Source organism: Eucalyptus grandis, chromosome 4, assembly GCF_016545825.1.
Source record: "Eucalyptus grandis isolate ANBG69807.140 chromosome 4, ASM1654582v1, whole genome shotgun sequence".
NCBI lineage: Eukaryota > Viridiplantae > Streptophyta > Magnoliopsida > Myrtales > Myrtaceae > Eucalyptus > Eucalyptus grandis.
The window spans coordinates 31,127,388-31,147,058 of record NC_052615.1 but is presented as its reverse complement, the minus strand read 5'-3'; the positions used below and the strand labels follow the sequence as shown (position 1 = coordinate 31,147,058).

Here is a 19,671-nt window from a genome sequence, read left to right as displayed (position 1 = left end):
TTGCTCTAGGCTCTCCAACCATCCACGCATGGTCCACTAGCTAGTGGGCGTTCTAGCATAAGTTTTAATGGTCTTCTCTTCTAACTTACTTTCAAGAGCCGTATATGAACTAAATTGGGACTCTCATATATGTTGCTCTCTGTGCAATACTTCAACTGGAGATTTTCGAATCGATATACTAGACATACATGTTCGACCACTTGAACAAGCACAACCCATTCCTGATTTATTGGTCTTGAGTGATTCACTTTAATAATAATAACTATGCCGAGGTGTGTTTGTTTCAGGAGAACTTTCATGATAATGAAAAATACTCTTTTGGGAAATAATTTCATCTTTTCAGATTAAGGAATCAATTTTCCTAACTTTAAACGTGCATATATTTTTTAATTGTAAATGATTTTCTGTTGATAGATCATTTTCAATAGACCAAACACATGAAAGTCCTAGAAATTAATTTGCGGGAAATTCTTTCGGACAAAAAGCACACCCTTAAATTTTGGGCAGGGCATAGAGAAGACGAATTCTTCTCACCCAATGTGCATATACTACGCTGATTTTCTCTTCTTTTCGTGCTCGTCCAATGGAATACTTAAAAGAGTCTTGAATGTACCTTCTCGGGAGGCTGCCGTGCCTGACTCAGGTTGAATAGAAGATGTTAAAGTGAAGTGGACCTCTTTTTGGGAGAGTTATGGGGATGGTACATTTGTGTATTTAGGTTACCAGATGATACGTTTGATGAGTTTCTTGGGCCTACGAAGCCCATGTTGCAAAGCCGGCCTAGTTAATGATCCTGTCTAGGAAGTTGTCCCTCTTCCCTTGGCCCTAATACATGTGTACTTTTTGTTTTTGGGCCAGTAAATACATGTGTACCTTAACTTTTGGGCTGATGCTATTTTCTTGGCCAGGAAATCTTTTTAACCCCTTTTATTAATATAAATTCAGAAACAGGAGGTTTTAGGATAAGTTTTCTTCATGCGTTAGTCCTTTATCTCTGTTGCATATTCAATCCAAACATTAAATGCTCATTACAATGTAGCTTAAACGCCAAATTTTGCATATTTGACTACCATGAATGGCTTTTGCCTTGTTAAAAGCATCACTAAAACATAATTGAATGACAAATTTCGCACAATTATATCATTGGTTTAGCCACATCTTACTATAAAATGCAAATGAACTCCTTTTCTAGTGCAAGAATAGGAAAAGACCTTTACTTATGTAAGGTTAGACGTTTCTGATAGAACGATAGAATTTATCCATTATATTATAGTTGTACTCTTATTAATTTCAAGCCCTTTTTAATTGGTTTGTTCATAGTATAAAACTCCCAATGCAACATTATCTTCATGTGTCGTTTGTTCAAAAGTAACTATATCAAAGTAAAATGAATTGTTTCAATAAGTCTCTTTAATAAAGAAAGTATATATAAAAAATAATGACAACACCGAACTCAATAAATGAAATGCGAGATTTAGTCTGTCACCTCAAAACTGATGTATGATGTAACTTGAATCAATTTTAAATGAATTCTTGAACTCTTTTGGTCGCACTTAAAAGTGAAAGTCACCATCAACCCTCTTTTTCCCAAAAACTCTAAATATAATTGATGATCCTCAAATAAAAAAGCATGAAATTTTTTCAATGGGGTCATCGATGTATCCGTCCATTTTCGGCAATGCCCCTTCGGGAATAATTGAACAGACGGTCTCCATCATCTGGAGCCTTTTCCGAGACCGCCATTTCGTATTCGCATTGCTCGTGCGTTTCTGCTTTACCCATAGATGAGACAAAACAGGTACACTGTCCCTTGTCTTTATCTTAACCTCAGGCGATATAGGATGCTTCAGAGTCATCGATCGATCTCGCACGCTCGAACGCGTTCGATTTTTTTTTATAGTTCTTTTCCCCCCGCACGTTTCGAGACACCTGTCGAGCATTTAGAGAAGGGGAAGATCGCGATTTACACAACTCTAATTGCCGTTTTGACTTTGACCCTCCACGCTCGTTTGCTTAACGGCCAAGTATATAATACAGGTTCGGTCCGATGCGCGTATACGAATGATGCAATCCACTCTGCAAGCGTAAGAGAGAAGCCTATAATTCAACGAATCCACTCCTTCCCTCATCATGGGTAGTCCATTTGCAACTACTACATAAAAAAAAAAATTTTAAAAATCTTTCGATGTAAGAAAAAAATTCAAATCAAGCAATGAAATCTAAAATTACTCATCTCGAAGAATAAGATCGATGTCTCAAAAGCTCTACTGACACCAAATTTAGGTCTAGTTGCAAATGACGAGGCCGTTTATGTACACGCTTGATATGTAAAAATTAAATAGAAAAAAAAAAGAAAAAAAAAAATACGGAAGAAATTGCCCTTTTTTGGGTAAATCATAATTAAATGGGGCTTTTAGCCTTGGTGCACAATGAGATATTTTATTTATTTCATAAGGTCATAAAAAATGGAACGAGATTGAAAGAACCCTTTAGGCGTTGCACTTGCGGTATATCCTCATCTTTTCCTCCCTTCTTTTTTCTCTTTTGTTTCTTTAAGTAACCTCTGTTTCTTCCTCTCCTTCCTTCCTTCCCTCCCTCCCCACTATAAATCCCTCCGTTTCGCCCGGCTCAACGACTTTTTTCACCCCTCGCGCTGGTTCCAATCGCGAATCCCCCCGTCCTCGTTCCCGATCCGGCGGTCGTCTTCTCCGCGGAAAAAGGGCCTCCGATTCCTCGGGATATCGCCATGGCGACTTCCACCGCGCCGCCGCCGCCGTCGTCCGCGGCGGACGAGCAGCCGGGACGACCGGACCAGCAGCCGCCGCCGCCGCCGCCGCCGCAGCACCTGCAGCAGCAGGAGGAGGTTCAGGTTCAGCCTCAGCCGCCGAACGCGGCGGAGAAAGAATGCGTCCACAAGACGAAGCTCGTCCAGTTCCTCGGCCGCTCCACGCCAATCGTCCTCCAGAACGATAATGGCCCTTGCCCCCTCCTCGCCATCTGTAACGTCTCCTTCTCTCTCTCTCGCTCGGTCGTCCTCTTTATTCGCGGGTCCTTCTAGGGTTTCGCGGTTGTCTGGCTTCCAATTGATGTTCGCGGTCTTCGTTTGCTTGGTTCGCGGTCGGCGTTTGCATTGGGGATGAAATCGAATCGGTTGCCTGGCTTCTCTTTTTCAATTGCCGCAATGTCAACCGGGGCAATCGGGCATTCTAGCTTCGCCTGGTTGAGAAATCGGGTGGTGTAATCAGTACTCGAACAGACACGAGGGGAATTTGGCGTCTTTCACGTTCATTTCATCGTATTACAAGTTCTCTTAGGTCATGCGTTTATTTATTTTTATTTTTTTGGTGCGTCGGTGATGTGTGAAGAGTTTTATGTGGGTGATGGTGACTCGGGGAATGTTCTTATATGGGATCATATGCAGGTAATATTCTTCTATTGCGGAACAGCCTGAACTTGAATCCTGATGCAGCTGAGGTTTCTCAAGAAAAGTTGCTGTCTCTGGTGGCCGAACGACTAATTGATTCCAACAGCAATATTAATGTAATGGCCTTTTCGTATCCCCTGGAAGTCTTGAGTGTTTCTCTGTTTATGGTGGATGTTAATCTTCTATTCCTTTTTCCCCCTCTTTGATATGCTGCAGAATAAGGATGCGGGCTATGTTGAAAATCAACAACAGAACATTGCGGATGCAATTGATCTGCTGCCACACCTTGCGACTGGCATTGACGTAAATATAAAGTTCAGGAGGTTGAATTGACTTTATGACAAGTATTCAATCCTTAGCCTGAATCATTATGCTTTTATAGGTCTTGAATAGATATATTCTCTTAATTGCAGGATAGATGACTTTGAATTCACCAGAGAATGTGCAATCTTTGATCTGCTGGACATTCCACTCTATCATGGATGGATTGTTGATCCCCAGGTGCTTTAACTTTTTGGTTTATGTGCTTTTATGCCAATTGCCTCGTCACTTATTTGGGAGTAAATTCTCAAGTAACTCATGAATGTCGGCTTCATCTGGATGAAAGTGATAGTCCTCAATAGCATTGGATAGGGACCTTAATACATTTAGATACTTAGGTGTGACCATCTGTCTATTATTAAAATGGTTAACAGATGTGGCATCTATGTGGCTTTCAGTATCAGTGGTGGAAACTCTCTGTCTTTTGAGGATTATTTTTTGGATTATGAGCAGTTTCTATCTAGGGTGATATTCAACTTCTGCTGATTTGGATTATCATTGATTTATTCAAAAACCAACTGTTGGTTGCTTGATGATTACATGGGGAAATTGCTGTGGTTTGCTTGATGATCAAATGTCTGCCGGTCTCACATTGCATTTAAATTCTTCTTGGGCACTTGTTCTATTTTGGTACTTAGTCCCTGCATAGGCAGGCAAAAGAAGTCTGTACTTCCTACACTGGAATCTAGAGTTTGAGTAAATCCCCCCAGTTTTAGTCCTCTGTCTTCTCTCTCCTATCAATTTATTCTGATGCTGCCTATGCCTTTGTATCTTTCTATCAACATTTTTCTTAGGATGATGATACTGCAATGGCAATTGGATCCAAGTCGTATAATGCCCTTATGGGTGAGCTTGTTGCGCTAGAAACAAGAATGATGGAAGAACATAAGGAAGACAGTGGAGAAGATTGTGTTGATTTTGCTGCTGCAGCTACTGCAGCTCTTGGAGTGCCTTCTCCATCCCTTTCAAAGGTCAGCTCACTCGATGGTTCTCCACGTTCAGGGTCTGAACCCCAGATAGCAAGGAAGGGGGATCTTGAAGAAAAAGCGGAGCTGATGATAGCTTTAAAGATGTCGAGGTTGAAGGACCTAATTCGTCAAGTAACTCATTCATCGTGGATAATGGCACATTTAATAACTCTAGCGACTTTGACGAAGGTAGTTGTGCCCAGGAGTTTGTGCATGCAGATGCACTTGGTAGATTACAGGACTCTAGTGGTGTTGAAAATATCTCTCGTCAGCTGGAACCACCTCTTGTGGTTGCTGATGTTACACTGACTGATGAGAACTATCCAGTGACTGCCAGAACTTGTCTGGGGGAAGTAGTTCCTCCATCCTTAAAGACGGATGTCGCAGACCACATTCATCAGTCTAAGCATGCAGAAAGTGGGGATGCTGCCATTCAGGATGATTTGATTGACCTGAGAGATGTCGACACTTCAGTCCAGGTTGAAAAACCTTCTGTATTGTCTCCTGTTAAACTGGATGGTGCTATGGATGAGGGTTCGATTTTATCTTTGCAACTAAATGGGAAGGTAGATAAACCAGCTTCTCCAGTTTATACTGCTGAAGCAGCAGATCATCAGACTGGATGTGACGCAGCGGGATTTTTGAGAGTCTCTGTGCCAAATGTTGATTCAGATGCCTCTGGTGGCAAATTGCAGCACGTAGATGTTGCTGAACCTTATACACCCAGCATTGATGGCAGTGAACCCATATATGAGGGAGAGGAATGCATTTTGGATTCTGGCACAGCAGCCTGTGAAGATAGAGAACCTATATATGAAGGCGAGGTGGTTCTTGCTAAACAAGCTGACAAAGCAACTGAAGATGCCTATAATGTTATTAGGGATGAAATGACCCCACAACAGGGTAAGACGTTTTGTAATCTACTGCAACATTGAGTTTACTATCAACTTTGTCATGATGCCATGTCTCTTTTTGTCAAATTTTCTTTTAGGGGAATTAGTGCGGAATTTCTTGAATGGCAGTGCCAATCAGTTGACCATATATGGGTATGTGTATGACTTTGCTATCCTCCTTAATTTTTCTATCATCAGTGGACCATCTATGGGTATGTGTATGAATTTTCTATCCTCCATAATAATTCTCTATGAACAATGCAGCCTTTTTTGTCTACAAGATGGTCTTAAAGAGCGAGAGCTTTGTGTGTTCTTTCGTAACAATCATTTCAGTACCATGTTTAAGGTCAGCCATGGGCTTCGTCTTGTATCTCTTGTATGTTTTTATTGTTACTGTGAACTGTTGGACATTGCATCTGTTTGTGCCATATGAGAGAAGAAACCTCTTTTTAATTAATTTTTGTGTCTTCTGCAGTATGAAGGTCAACTATATCTATTAGCTACAGACCAAGGTTACCTAAATCAGCCTGATTTGGTGTGGGAGAAATTGAATGAGGTAAGAAGCATGTTTTCCATTGTCACACGAGGAGAACTTTCATCAGTTTGCTCTGATTTCATCCTTTTCCCTGCTTGAAACTGAAGCTGTTTTATCTGGTTTGAGGTGTTTTTGATGAGTGTCATTATTTGGATTTCTTAAGTGAATCCAAGACGTAGCTTAGGCAATTTAATCTGGTCATAGAAAAAGGTACGGCCATGTAATCAGTGGATTACCTATTCTTATGGTGGCAACTGCCAAATTTGGTTATAAACTCAATGATTTTGAGACGAAGGTGAAATTTGTTCCAAACAGGACTATTTGTTAGTTCTACTTCACGTCTATAACCTCACATGGTTAAGAAAAATGGACTTATTCAAGTTATGGGATTTTCTCTCTTTTTACGCATAACTGTGCAAGTCGAATGGGGCAAAGATATGTCATGAATAAGAAAAGCAATTTGATCGATGATGGAATTTTTTTTTTTTTTTTTTTTTTTGGGTAATTTCTCCCCTTTCCAAACTTTGATTTTCCTTACAAGTATTACATTTGTGACTTGATTCGGCTCAACCATGGACACATTCTGATATTCTCATGTCCATATCCAAACTGAATGAGGGTGCTATCCAAGTTTTTAGGAAGGTGAATAGAGTGCCTTTTCGAGTTTACCTATCCCAGTTTTCCACTTGTGAAGCTTGAAGTATTTCTTCATACTCTTCCAGCAATCGATACATGACCTCACATACCTTCTTTGTTGTTGTTGTGTTATACAGCATTTGTTTACTGGTAGTCTTTCCTGCAAATAAGTTACTTTTGAGATGATTTTTGAATTTAGACTGAACTGATTATGTTGCTTTTTCGGATATGGATGGTTTGCATGATGTTTCTTTTGAGCATTGGCACTGTGTTTTCAGGTCAATGGGGACACCGTGTTCATGACCAGCAATTTTAAGGAGTTTAAGATGGAAAGTCCTACAAATGATACGTGGGATGAGCATAATGCCATGGCCAGCACAGCTGTATGTATCTATTTTAATCTTATGTGCTCTGAATTATGCCATAGCCTTCAACTAATATTTCCCTCATGTGCTGCAGGACTATCTTGCCAGCATCGACAATACAACACATGCAGGCTTGGATATGAAGTAAAAAATCCTAACTTAATGGATTCTTATTGTTTTACAGTTCGGATGGATTAGACTAGGACGAGCAATGTTAACAGTCTTACTGGATTTTGCCAAGTGACATCAGTGGTCTTGTTGTTTGCACCTCACCATGTGAAGAAATAGTTTATTTCTTCAGAAAAGCATTCTCATTCTCTCTGCATAATTGCAACACTGTGTTGATAATTGGCTAGGCTTTTTGAACTATCTGGAGGTTGAAGATCTGTCTCTTTAGTTTGAGTGTTTCTTGTCCATTAAAGCCCCTTTCTCTTCGTGCCACATTAATTAATTGCATATTGACTACTTGAGCCTTTTGCTAAGAGTTCAAACACTTCAATGTTGTAGTTCCGACTTTCAATTGGCAATGGCTCTGCAGCAACAAGAGTTTGAGCGACAACAACCACAACGCAATAATGTGCAACAACAGCCAACTGGTTCTTCAAGGCTGATTACTGGTCCACAGGTTTGTTGAACATCTTGTAGCTGTGTCTTATTTGAGTAATCTTGTTAGCCGCTTTTGGTATAAAGTTCTAATTGGAGATATAATTACTTTTTCATGTCATAAGCCATAACATAATGTGCTGTTGGCAGTTCCATGCTTGAAGCAGTGTCTTTACTTGTGGTCATTAGTTTACTGGGTCATCTTGCATAGTTGCTTGCTAAAGTCACCCAAGCCAGGTTTTCTGTGCCACCTTAAAGAACTCCATTCTCGTTGTTGTCCAAATACATTATGCGTGCAGGTAACAAAAGGAAGTACATATTTGTCGAATCATAGAAGTTAGATGTAGAACACGGAACTTCGCTTGTCTCAAGATTAACTTTCCTCTAGCCTGATGGCTTTGAGAGCTCACCGGGGACCAACTTAGCTTTAGAGTAGCGGTGGCTCTCGCCCTTGCTCATTTCGTCAGAACTTTGGAATATGTTAAGGTTTTCAAACTATTACTAAATTACTCTTGGCCTAAAAACTTGTGCCACCATTAAATTTCTCAGAAATAAACAGCTATACGAAAAGTAAATATTTTCTCATTTTAATTTTCCCCTACAAATTGGTAAAAATACAATTCAAAAATTTTGAAAACGTAGTCAATATGGACAAGCAAAAATTATATAATATTAATTTTTTCGGGTACTTTTAAGTATATGAGCAGTCGATCATTAAATTCCTAAATGATCAAATCTTGTCCCTACTAAGAGAAACTTCTAGATCTGTCCCTGACACTCACTCTTAAATCCCAAGTCTGGGGTTTGAAAGTTGGCAGGGGAGCTTGTCATGTTCAAGAATTTGTCGAATTTAAGGATGAGCTCCAACTTCTTATGTTTTGGATGGTCCTTCCATATTTGATGAAACAGCAATTTGGAGGTGTTGGGTTGCGGGTGAAGGTGGAGTGGGCTGCTTGTTTAATCTAGATGCCAGTTCTCATTTAGGTCAATTCTTTTAGGTATCTCATGGAGTGGCTCTCTCCCTTGACCTCCTACTAATCTGTGATAACATTTTGCCTTCACGATGACATCTTGAAGATGATAGAAGTTAGAATATTGGTTGTGATATTGCATGGCTGAGAAACTAACTTGCAAGATACATGTGTAGTTGATTTGAGGAATTTTTAGTCTTTTTATGTAGTTTACAGTTGCATGTTAATGAAGGATAATGATTTGCAATGCAATCAAATAGTGTTCATTTGACTTTTCCCCTGGGCGTGACTTATACCAGCCATTAATGGTGCTCTGCAGGTAGGAAGATATGGAGGGAGAAATCCATCACCTTCGAACAGGGCTGATGCAAAATCAAAGGATAGATGTATCATTATGTGAACAGTGTGCATTGTAGGTGAGTTCATGTTGTAAATGGTTTGCCTTGTTCCAATTGTATGTCACGATATTAATCAACCTTTCTGGAAATATATGTGGATTTTCACCCAATCTTTGATTTTCTGCTGTAAATAGATTTCTAGGACTTGCATATTCCTTTAGCAGCCAAGAAGCTTTGATTTTGTTGTTTCATTTGTAATGAAGCATCACATGGAAATATGTGGATCATCGCATAGAAAGGGAATACATGAATAATACGGGATTTGAGGAGATACAGATGGAGCCATGTGACTCAAGGCTTTGATAGTTTGGGAATGCATGTTATATGCTCTTACATTATATGAGGGGAGAGGTTGGGAACAGCGCTGCCATCTATACTGCAGCTGGATTTGATTATTTGAGAAAACTTAATGCAGTGGGTTTTCTTGCTACTGATGATTTGTTTCAATGCTGGTCTTGTTTTGTCACATCGATGTTGACAAGGAGTGTGAGCTCCAAATTCCTTACATGCGTGTTGTAGTGTTGAAACTTGGATATCCCTCTACCATTTTGACATCAGACGAATGAGGTGTGTTGCTTTCTTTGTCGTTTCGTGTGAAAAGGAAATAGACAGTGTAAAAGGGCCAAGCTCATTTTAGTTGAGGAATCTGTGTGACCGGGTCTTTTGGGCAGTTTCACTTTGCTAGAAACATTACCTTATGGCCCTTTAAGCTGGGTGGCTTTATCTGGATATGTAAGTAACGGAAGATTCAAGAATGAGTTTTCGGAAGATTGTTTTCTATACTTGATGAAGCCTTTCTAATCAAATTTTAAATTTATGTACCTAATACAATTCATTTGAATTCTTTGATGTTCTTCTGGGTGGAATCTTATTGTTGCTACTTTTGTCATTGTTGTGTGCTCCTTCGATGGAACCAGTTTTTGTTGTCATAATCTCCCTATTACGTAATCCGAGCGGGGAAAAGAAGGTTGTGAACAGAACATCAAATAATTTCCGTAACTATGAATAGTGACCTTTTGTTGTTTCTGTACAAGTGAAGTCCCCTAGAGATGACTTGTGACTTGTACATCTCATGGTTTCGCGAGAAATCTAGCATGCCGCGAGTGTATCTTAAGATTTACTGCTGTGTTGGACCTCCTTTCACTCTGGTCGAGAATCATCAAGCACTTCAAGAGTACTCTCTTTCCATGCAAATGAGAAAATCGGGGTACGGTCTTTGACACTCACATAGGTCGAAGTGGGGTGTGATCGCAGGAGGATACACTCTCCTCTCCCTCCCTCCCTCTCTGTGTCAAAGGTTTAGAAATTTAAGGTTTTCCTTAGTTGGGCCATTAATCCTCGGTGTGTGCAAGTTCGTCCTTCCGAGATTTTTCAAATCCTGGCCAAGAGGGACCGCTCTTAGCAAAATGTCCCCAATCTTACGACTAAAGAACACGAGCTGCGATGGTGACCCCACCTCTATTCCCCACCAAAAACGTTCTCCGATTCCTGTTTCATGTGCTATCTTTTGTTTGCTTCTTCCGATCATACTTGACTTCATGATTCGTGCTCCACAAGTTCTCGCAAACACTTGGAAATAGTTTCATTAATGGGCGTCACCTTAACCAATTCTTCTAGAACTCCTTTGCCAAAAAAATTGAAAGTCACGGAAAATTTTACGGACAATAATATTTGTGTATTTTGAGTCAAAGTCCACGCATTTCATAAAATGGGAAAAAGAAAATTGAAAAGTAGAAATCCACTTGAGATTTATGATAGATCCGCACGTTTGGAATATAAACAACGAATTAGACATTGCGGTCCAATGATGGACTGGGGCTATGCAACGCAAAAGAATACATTAATAAACGAAACCCATGCCAAACTTCATGCCAAGATAAGCAAAGCTGGTTTGCTTTGCTGCAATATCTTTGCAAAAGGAAAAAAAAAAGGTCTCAACCCAACCCTTCAAAATGCCAATCAATGTGGGGGCATGGGCTTGGTAAGATGTTCTTTTTCAAAATTAGAGAAATAGTAGCAAATAGAACTAGGGTAACGTATACTCAGATCACCTCCACACGCACGGGAGTAAATCGAGATTCAGGAATATTAAGCCGTTCATGAATGTTATAATTATCCACTAACAAGTCACAACGACAATGACTTCATGCCAATATCTTTTCCTACATATCAGGTACATAAATCTTGAATCTCATAAGTGCCCTATGTAATGTCCGCCACACGAACAAAGAAAGTCCGGCCGACAAAATACACGCATACATATTCATCGACTCGGTTCGGATGGAAGCAACATGAACCCACACGGCGGATGGCTTTTGTACCGAATTTCGGCACCGCACGGACTCTCGCTCTACGTGGCCCATGCCACGCCACTCAAAAAGTCCAAGTGGTTGCTTTGCGTTTGCCGTCCGTCCCCCTTGCCTACGCCAGGCTGGCAAGCTAATCCAAATTTCGGTGTTTATCGGAACAAGATAGACATGATTTGACAAAAGCGGAGTCTCGATGATGCTTTTTGAATTTTCTCCGGGCAAGTGGGTAGATTACGTAAAGTTTTTAGCTCCGACAGATGACTGCGAATCTTTATTTGTCGTGCTGGAGTCAGTCCTCTCTATACGCTTTAATATATATAAGCTGTGTTTATCTTAGGCAAAGATTTCATGATAAAGAAAAGTACTTTTTAGGAAATTATTGTCCCAATAACACATTTTCTTCTTTTATGTTAAGGGATTCATTTTCCTAACCTTGAATATTCATATTTTATTTTATTATGAATGACTTTTTGTTGACTGATTTTTTTTTCAATAAACCAAATATATGAAAGTCAAGAAAATCAGAAAATTCCAAGAACACCCTCATATCATCTTGCTCTGTTCAATCACGGGCAGGACGGAGAGGAGACAAAGTTTTCTAGCCTGATGCTCGACCCGAGTTGCCTGGGTCACGTCATCGATCGGGTCCATCCGAAAGTCACCTTGTTGCTACGATGATGTCCGCCTTTGTTCATACTCTTCCGCATGGACATGCTGTTCCGCTTGGTTGCAAAGGGCAAATGTCGGCTAATCAATGCCAAAACCGATGGTCCCTGTCCAGGAAGTCGCGCTCGTGCCTACTTTCAACTCCCGGGTGGACGCAAAAATGTGGCCCCAAAAAAACACTATTCAAATTCTTTGTCAACAATATAAATTCAGGTGGCAAAAGCGGTCGTATTGAATTAGTCACGGTAGTGGTGCACAGGAACAAGCAGAATCAATTTCGATGGAATTCGTGGAGGCTCTGGATTCCGTGCGCTCGCCTTCCTCTATCGAAATCTTAAAATGGATTCGGTCGGTCATTTGGTCGGTCCAGAAATCGACAAAATTGCTGCTGTCCCATTTTATTCGATCTCGACCAATTAAAATTTAGAGCTCATGCTGAGGTTGCCACTCCACTCCCATCATTCACTCCACTTAACACAAAAAACGCACCAACAGTCGTCTCTGGCGCTAGCTTAACTTGCACGGCACGGCGGCGGGCATGGCGAAGATAAGGCAGAGGGGCAAAAGGCCCTCCCTCCGTCTTCGCCCCGTTCATCCTCCTCCTCCTCCTCCTCCTCCGTACTACTTCTATTTAGCTCTCCTCCCTTTGGCCCTTTTGGCTTCTCTGCAGTGGTGTCCTTCCCCTCCCTCCTTCCCCTCCCGCCGAACCCGCCGTGAGTCCCCTCCGCATGTCTCCTGTCCACTGCTCGCGTCGCCTCCTCCTCCTCCGCGGGAAGCTCCGGTCCTCGGCGCGCTGCCATGCCAACCCCCGCTGCTCCGCCTCCGGAGGCGATGGAGGAAGAATGCCTCCACAAGACGAAGCTCATCAAATTCTTCCGTGAGCGGGCGCGAATCATCCTTCAGGACAAGAATGGCCCTTGTTCTCTCCTCGCCGATCTGTAACATCTCTCTCTCTCTCTCGTCCTCTTTAATTGCGGGTCTCTAGGGTTTCGCCGTTCTTTGGCTTCCCAATCGATGCTTTCATCTTTGCTAGCATAAACAGAATACTTGGATCAATGTATTATAAGTCATAAATTCTGAGAAAAGAAGGGGGTTTGATAACAATTCATAATTATTTATGATTTGATTTTTTATTCTTCATAATAAACTATTATTCTTACCGTATATTAAAAATTCACACGTGATTATTATTATTATTATTTTTTATTATTAATTTTGTTTGCTTGATTGTGGGACTGGTGTTTTCATTGGGGATGAAATTGAATTTGATTGCTTTCCGTTTTTAGTTGCTGCGATCCCAACGTGGCGATCATGGATTCTGTAACTGGGTCTGGTTAAGAAATCGGCGAGAGGGGAGTTTGGTGTGGTTCGCGTTCGCTTCATGACAATACAAGAAAGTTCTCTTAGCTCGTGCAATTTTATTGGGTGCGTCGGTGGTGTGTGAAGAGTTTATTCTGGGTGATGGCGACTCAGGGAATGTTGGGATCGTGCAGGTAATTGTCTTATATTACGAGGCATGGGGGTGCTGGATCAAAATAGAGATGAGTTTTCTCTAAAAGAATTGCTGAATTCGGTGGGCAATGCACTGATTGATTCCAATAGCAATATTGAGGTAATGGCCTTTTCTTGTCCCCTGTAAGTCTCGTGTTTCTCTCTTATGATGAATGTCAATTCTCTTCTTTTTCCCTCTTTGGAAATATTGCAGAATGAGGATGCTGGCTATGAAGAATATCATGGACAGGAAACTGAGGACCCATTTGAACTGCTACTGGTCTTGCGACTGGCCTTTATGTAAATATAAAGTTCCACAGGTTGAATTGACTTTGTGACAAGTATTCAAGTAGTAGCCTGCATCATTATGCTTTTATAGGTTTTAAATGGATATATTCTCTTAATTGCAGCATAAAGGACTTTGTAAACACCCCAGAACTTGAAATCTTTCATCTGCTGCGCATTCCACTCTACCATGGTTGCATTGTCAATCCCCAGGTGCTTTAACTTTTCAGTTTCTGTGCTTTTGTACCAATTGCCTTGTGACTTTTTTAGGTGCAAATTCTCAAGTGACTTGTGAATGTATGCTTCATCTGGATGAAAGTGATAATCCTCATTTGCTGTCTATTATTAAAATGGTTAACAGATGCAGCATATTCGTGGCTTTAGTATCAAAGGTGGAAACTATTTGTCTTTTGAGGATTTTTATTTGGATTACAAGCAGTTTCTATCTAGGGTGATGTTTAACTTCTGCTGATTCGGATTATTGATTTATTCGAAAACCAAAAAACCAACTCTAGGTTGCTTGATGATTACATGGGGAAACCACTGTGGTTTGCTTTATGATCAAATGTCTGCCAATCTCATTTCATTGCATTCAAATTCTTCTTAGGATAGAAGTATTGTATATGATCTTTCTGTATTTTGGTACTTAGCCCCTTGCATAGGCAGGCGAAAGAAGTCTGCACTTCCTTTTCTGGTATCTAGAGTTCGATTAAATTCCCCTTAGTTTTAGTTCTCTGTCCTCCTCCCTCCTGTCAACATTTTCTAATGCTGCCTTTGCCTTTGTATCCTTCTATTTACATCTTTCTTAGGATGATACTGCAATTGCAATTGGATCCAAGTCATATGATGATCTTTCGGATGAGCTTGCGGATGAGCTTGAGGATGACCTTGTTGCCCAAAATATGACCCCAGAAAAGAGTAAGAGGTTTTGTAATCAACTGGACGTTCAATTTACTTTCAAGTTTGTCATGATGCTATATCTCCTTCTGTCAAATTTGCTCTTAGGAAAATTATTCCAGAAATTCGTGAAGAGCAAAGCCAGTCTGACCCCCTATGGGTACGTGTATGAATTTGCTATCCTCTATTATTTTTCTATCAATTATCAGTTGGCCATCAAGGACTATGTGGATGAATTTTCTATCCTGAATAATAATTCTCCATGAACAATGCAGCCTTTCTTGTCTACGACGTGATGTTGGAGAAGGAGAGCTCTGTGTGCTCTTTCATAACGAACATTTCAGTACCATGTTTAAGGTCAGTCATGGGCTTCGTTTTGTATCTCTTTTATGTTTTTATTGTTACTGTGAACATTGGACATTGCATCTGTTTGTGCCAGATGATAGAAGAAATTTCTTTTTAATTAATTTTCATGTCATTTGCAGTATCAAGGTGAACTATATCTATTAGCTACAGACAAATCTTTCCTAGTTTTGCCTAATCATGTGTGGGAGAAATTAGAAAAGGTAAGAAGTGTGATTCCATTGTAATTGAGAACTTTTCGTTGTTCTGATTTCATCCGTTTCCCTGCCTTGAAACTGAAGCTGTTTTATTGGGTTTGTGGTTTTTGAGTGTCATTATTTGGATTTCTTAAGTGAATCCAAGACGTAGCTATGACCATTTAATCTGGTCATAGAAAAGGGTGAGGTCATTTAATCAGTGCATAACCTATTCTTATGATGGTGGTAGGTAACTGCCAAATTTGGTTGTGAACTCAATGATTTTGAAACGAAGGTGAAATTTGTTCCAAACAGGACTAGTTTTCTAGTTCTACTTCACGTCTGTAACCTCACATGGTTAAGTGAAATGGACATTTTTAAGTGATGGGATTTTCTCTCTTTTTACCACAACTAAGATATGCTATGAATAAGTAATGCAATTTGATTAATGAGAATTGCAGGGGGAAAATATATGTTATGAACAAGTAATGCAATTTGATTAATGATAATTGCAGTCATAAATTATGCGACAGCTACTAAACATGATGGATTTTTATTTTTATTTTATATTTTTATTTGTCATTTCTCTCCCTTTCCAAACTTTTGATTTTCCTTACAAGTATTACATTTTTTACATGACTTGGCTCAACTGTGAACACTTTCTGATATTCTCATATCCGGATCCAAACTGAATGAGAGTGCTATCCTAGTTTTTAGGAAGGTGAATAGAGTACCTTTTCAAGTTTACCCATCCCAATTATAGGTTGTGGGATGGACTTCCCCTTGAAACTCTATTTTTCACTTGTGATGCTTGAAGTATATCCCCCTACCCTCCCAACAATCTATACTTCACCTCACATGCCTTCTTTGTTGTTGTGTTATACAGCATTTTGTTACTGTTAGTCTTTCCGGCAAATAAGCTACTTTAAAGATGATCTTTCAATGTGTGTGTATGTGTGTGTGTCATTAGACTGAACTAATTATGTTGCCTTTTCCCATGTGGATGCTCTGCATGATGTTTCTTTTAAGCACTGGCACTGTATTTTCAGGTCAAAGGGGGCAACGTGTACGTGTCCAGCAATTTTAAGGAATGTACGATGGTGAGTCATACAAATGATACATGGGATGAGCTTAATGCCATGGCCAGGACAGATGTATCTATTTTTATCTTATTTTCTGAATTTTGCCATGACCTTCAACCATATTACCCTCATGTGCTGCAGGACTATGTTGGCAGCATGAACGATGCAACACTTTCGGTAGAGACCACAAAGTAAAAAATCCTTACTTATTAGATTCTTATGGTTTTATATTTTAGATGGATTAGACTAGGTCGAGCAATATTAACAATCTTACTGTATTTTGCCAAGTGACATCAGTGGTCTTGTTATTTGCACCGCACCATTTGAAGGAATCGTTATTTCTTAGTAGTCTCATGCTCTCTGCATAAGCTTTTGGAACTTTTTGGTTCGAAGATATGTCTCTTCAGTTTGAGTGTTTCTTGTTTATTAAAGCCTCTCTCTTCGTGGCACATAAATTAAATACATTTTAACTACTTGAGCCTTTTGCTAAGAGTGCGAACACTTCTATGTTGTAGTGATGAACAATTGGCAAGAAGTCTGCAGCTGGAAGAAGAGCTCAATGCTTATCGCTGGTCCCCAGGTTTGTTGAACATCTTGTTGCCATGTATTATTTGAGTAAACTTATTCACTGCTTTCGGTCCAAATTAGGGCTGTGCAATTGGGACCAGTTCTACATGTGAACTGGACTGGACTACCCTGAGAATCGTTCCGATTCCAGTTACCTATTAGAATCGGTCTGGTTCCTAGTTTTAAATATTTTGAACCGGTCCAGTTCACGATTCAGATTTTCTGATCCGGTCCGATTCTTAGTTCTAAGTGAAGAACCACTTGAGAAGTAGACCGGTTTTGGAACCAGTTTTATAAAGCCTAAAAACCCTAGATTTTTCTTGGCATCTTTTCCTCTATCTCTCTTTATCTCTTTTCTCTCCAAGGCTCCCACCTCACTCGGACACTTCATAACTCTCTCTCTCTCTCTCTCTCTCTCGTGCGCGCACAACTCACCCTCCTTACTCCTTGCGGCTCATTGTCGCTTGTTTGAGCCTGGCAACTCTCGCTCATTCTTGACCCGCCCTTAGTTAAAACTATCATTGAGTGATTAACTATGTTGTTTGTTTTGTTTTCAGGTAGTTAGAATTTGAAGCAATAATCTTGATGGACGAAGGAGGAATGAAGTTTTATAATTGGTCTTATATAGTGTGTTGAACTTTTTGTCGTTAATACTTGCATGTGACTACGTGTCATCTTATGGGTTGTCGCTTTTGGATACAAGGGATTTTTATTGTTCATCTTTTACTAAAGTGTTTGCCTGTGTAAGACAATGCTTGTAAATGCTAAGGGACAAAACACACCCTCTCTAGAAATAATATTGTGTGGTTTGTTATAAATCCTAAAACTCTCTCCTCTCTTCCTTTTTGAATGGTATGATTCTTTAAAATTAGGAATGTGCGGACTAATACTACCAAGTAATAGTGTGTGGTTTGCTATAAATCTCTAAAACTCTCTCCTTGTGCGGACTAATACTACCGAGTAATATTGTGTGGTTTGCTATAAATCTTTAAAACTCTCTCCTCTCTTCCCTTTTGGAAGGTATGATTCTTTAAAATTAGGAATGTGCGGACTAATCCTGGTAGTATGCTCTGTACTTGCCTTCAGAATTTTGCTATCTTAAAATTTTCTATGATATGAGTCAAAAAATGAAAATAAATTTAATGACCAATAGGCAATCCCTATTCTAAGGTTGAGGAAAGGCCATTTGTATGGAATAACATACCCTATTCTAAGGTTGAGGAAAGGTCGTGTGTATGGGATAACATACCTATAGCAAATTTTGTTTTTGTTTTCCCCTGCTTGTATCATAGGCAAATTATTTTGCTAAGAAAATGAAAAGAAGAAAAAGGAACAAAAGAGGGTTCTCAGGTGTGGAATCAGATCGGAGAAATATGAGAGGTTCCAGGGATAGGTTTTAGGTCTAGAATTTACCCAATGTGAAGCCAATCACCCTTAGTATAATGTTCTAATTAGTGATATAGGTATTTTTCAAATCATAGGTCATACAGGCTAAAGTATAGCGCAATTGTCAAAATTTGACATAGGTGGATGGTTAAGTGTTAAAATTTCCAAAAAATATATTTAGTTATTATTTAAAAAAAAAACGGTGCCATTTAAGTGCCAAGTTTGGCAAATATGGCCAAAAATCCAGTGTGATATATTTTTAATAATATAAGTGGTCAATGTGATACACTAAAAAGTTGACTCAAGAACAAAAATGCAAAACCACGCTATTTTAACCCAAAAATCAAATTCTAATGTATATATTAATTAAAATAAATTAAAAAAACAAATAAAAAAAATTAAAGGTGTGGCATTCGGTGAGGACTTGTACAGCCTTTGCCACCATCGCCCCACCATTGCTAGTAGGGCTAACAATAGTGAGGGAAGGATAAGTTAGGATCATCTTGCCTTGGGTACGGGTCGACGACCTTGATCGATTGTCAGTGAGGGCCTACAAGCCCTCATTTAAATCTAGGATGAGAGTTGCGGCCCTCGTTCAAATTGTACATCCCAGATCTAGGATGAGGTCCCCTAGATTTGATGAGGTCCCCTGGATCTAGTGAGGGCCATCGCCCTAGCCCAATCGGGCCAAGAGTTGGGCGAGGGGTTGCAGACCCTCGCCAAACGCTTTACTGTTGTTTTTTTTTAAAAATAAATTTAGTTCTTTTATTTTATTTAATTATTATTTTTATTAAAATTCAAATATGAAGGTCAAATGATGAAAATTTTTTGGCTTATATAATTCTTCTGCAAAACGTACCTTTTAGAAATTTTGACATTTGCAATAACTTTAGCTGGTGATAACATAATGTGTTGTTAGCAGTTCCTGCTTTAAACAATGTCTTTACACTAGGTAACATAGTTGTTGGAAAAATGTCATGTCAAATATGTTAGAGGAAGCGTAATTCTGGAATTTATGCTAGATATCGACTTTCTTCTACCTTGATGGCTTTGAGATCTCACCGGGGACGGACTTAGCTTTAGAGTAGCGGGCCTCTCGCCCTGCCTCATTTCGGCAAAACTTTCGAATATGTTCAAAGTTTTTAAACTATTACTAAGTTACTTTTGGCTAAGGAACAACTCGCGCCTCCATTAAATTTCTTGGAAATATACAGCTACGTGAAAAGTAGATATCTTTCATTTTAAAACATAGTTACCATGGACAAACAAAACTTATATGATTATTTTTTTTTTAAATGTATGGTGGATTGATTATTTAATTTCTAAACGATCAAA

General features: G+C 39.6%; 3 protein-coding genes across 4 annotated transcripts; all 3 read left to right on the top strand.

Annotated features, from left to right (window-relative positions):
• The first annotated feature begins 2,549 nt into the window (after positions 1 to 2,549).
• On the top strand, positions 2,550 to 9,544 carry LOC104441815 (ubiquitin carboxyl-terminal hydrolase MINDY-1-like). The gene is given in 13 exon segments (XM_039311649.1): positions 2,550 to 2,999; positions 3,422 to 3,540; positions 3,641 to 3,747; positions 3,838 to 3,925; positions 4,540 to 4,822; positions 4,825 to 5,616; positions 5,705 to 5,759; positions 5,871 to 5,952; positions 6,082 to 6,162; positions 7,056 to 7,160; positions 7,237 to 7,286; positions 7,650 to 7,767; positions 9,036 to 9,544. Coding segments are annotated over 13 exon segments (2,214 nt in total). The 5' UTR covers positions 2,550 to 2,746; the 3' UTR covers positions 9,117 to 9,544.
• Positions 9,545 to 12,338: 2,794 nt separating this feature from the next.
• On the top strand, positions 12,339 to 13,937 carry LOC108959084 (BEN domain-containing protein 4-like). Its single transcript, XM_039311650.1, has 3 exons — positions 12,339 to 13,027; positions 13,583 to 13,701; positions 13,795 to 13,937. The coding sequence occupies exons 1-3, from the start codon at positions 12,628 to 12,630 to the stop codon at positions 13,882 to 13,884; spliced, it is 609 nt and encodes a 202-aa protein (XP_039167584.1). The 5' UTR covers positions 12,339 to 12,627; the 3' UTR covers positions 13,885 to 13,937.
• A 499-nt stretch (positions 13,938 to 14,436) lies between these two features.
• On the top strand, positions 14,437 to 17,770 carry LOC104441817 (ubiquitin carboxyl-terminal hydrolase MINDY-2-like). Of its 2 annotated transcripts, XM_039311651.1 has the most exons (7): positions 14,657 to 14,922; positions 15,038 to 15,119; positions 15,248 to 15,328; positions 16,351 to 16,401; positions 16,525 to 16,574; positions 16,899 to 16,963; positions 17,508 to 17,770. In XM_039311651.1, the coding sequence occupies exons 1-7, from the start codon at positions 14,768 to 14,770 to the stop codon at positions 17,513 to 17,515; spliced, it is 492 nt and encodes a 163-aa protein (XP_039167585.1). In that variant the 5' UTR covers positions 14,657 to 14,767; the 3' UTR covers positions 17,516 to 17,770. The 2 variants fall into 2 exon arrangements, with proteins under 2 accessions (XP_039167586.1, XP_039167585.1); XM_039311652.1 differs by lacking the exon at positions 15,248 to 15,328 and having other exon boundaries at positions 14,437 to 14,922.
• Positions 17,771 to 19,671: the final 1,901 nt, after the last annotated feature.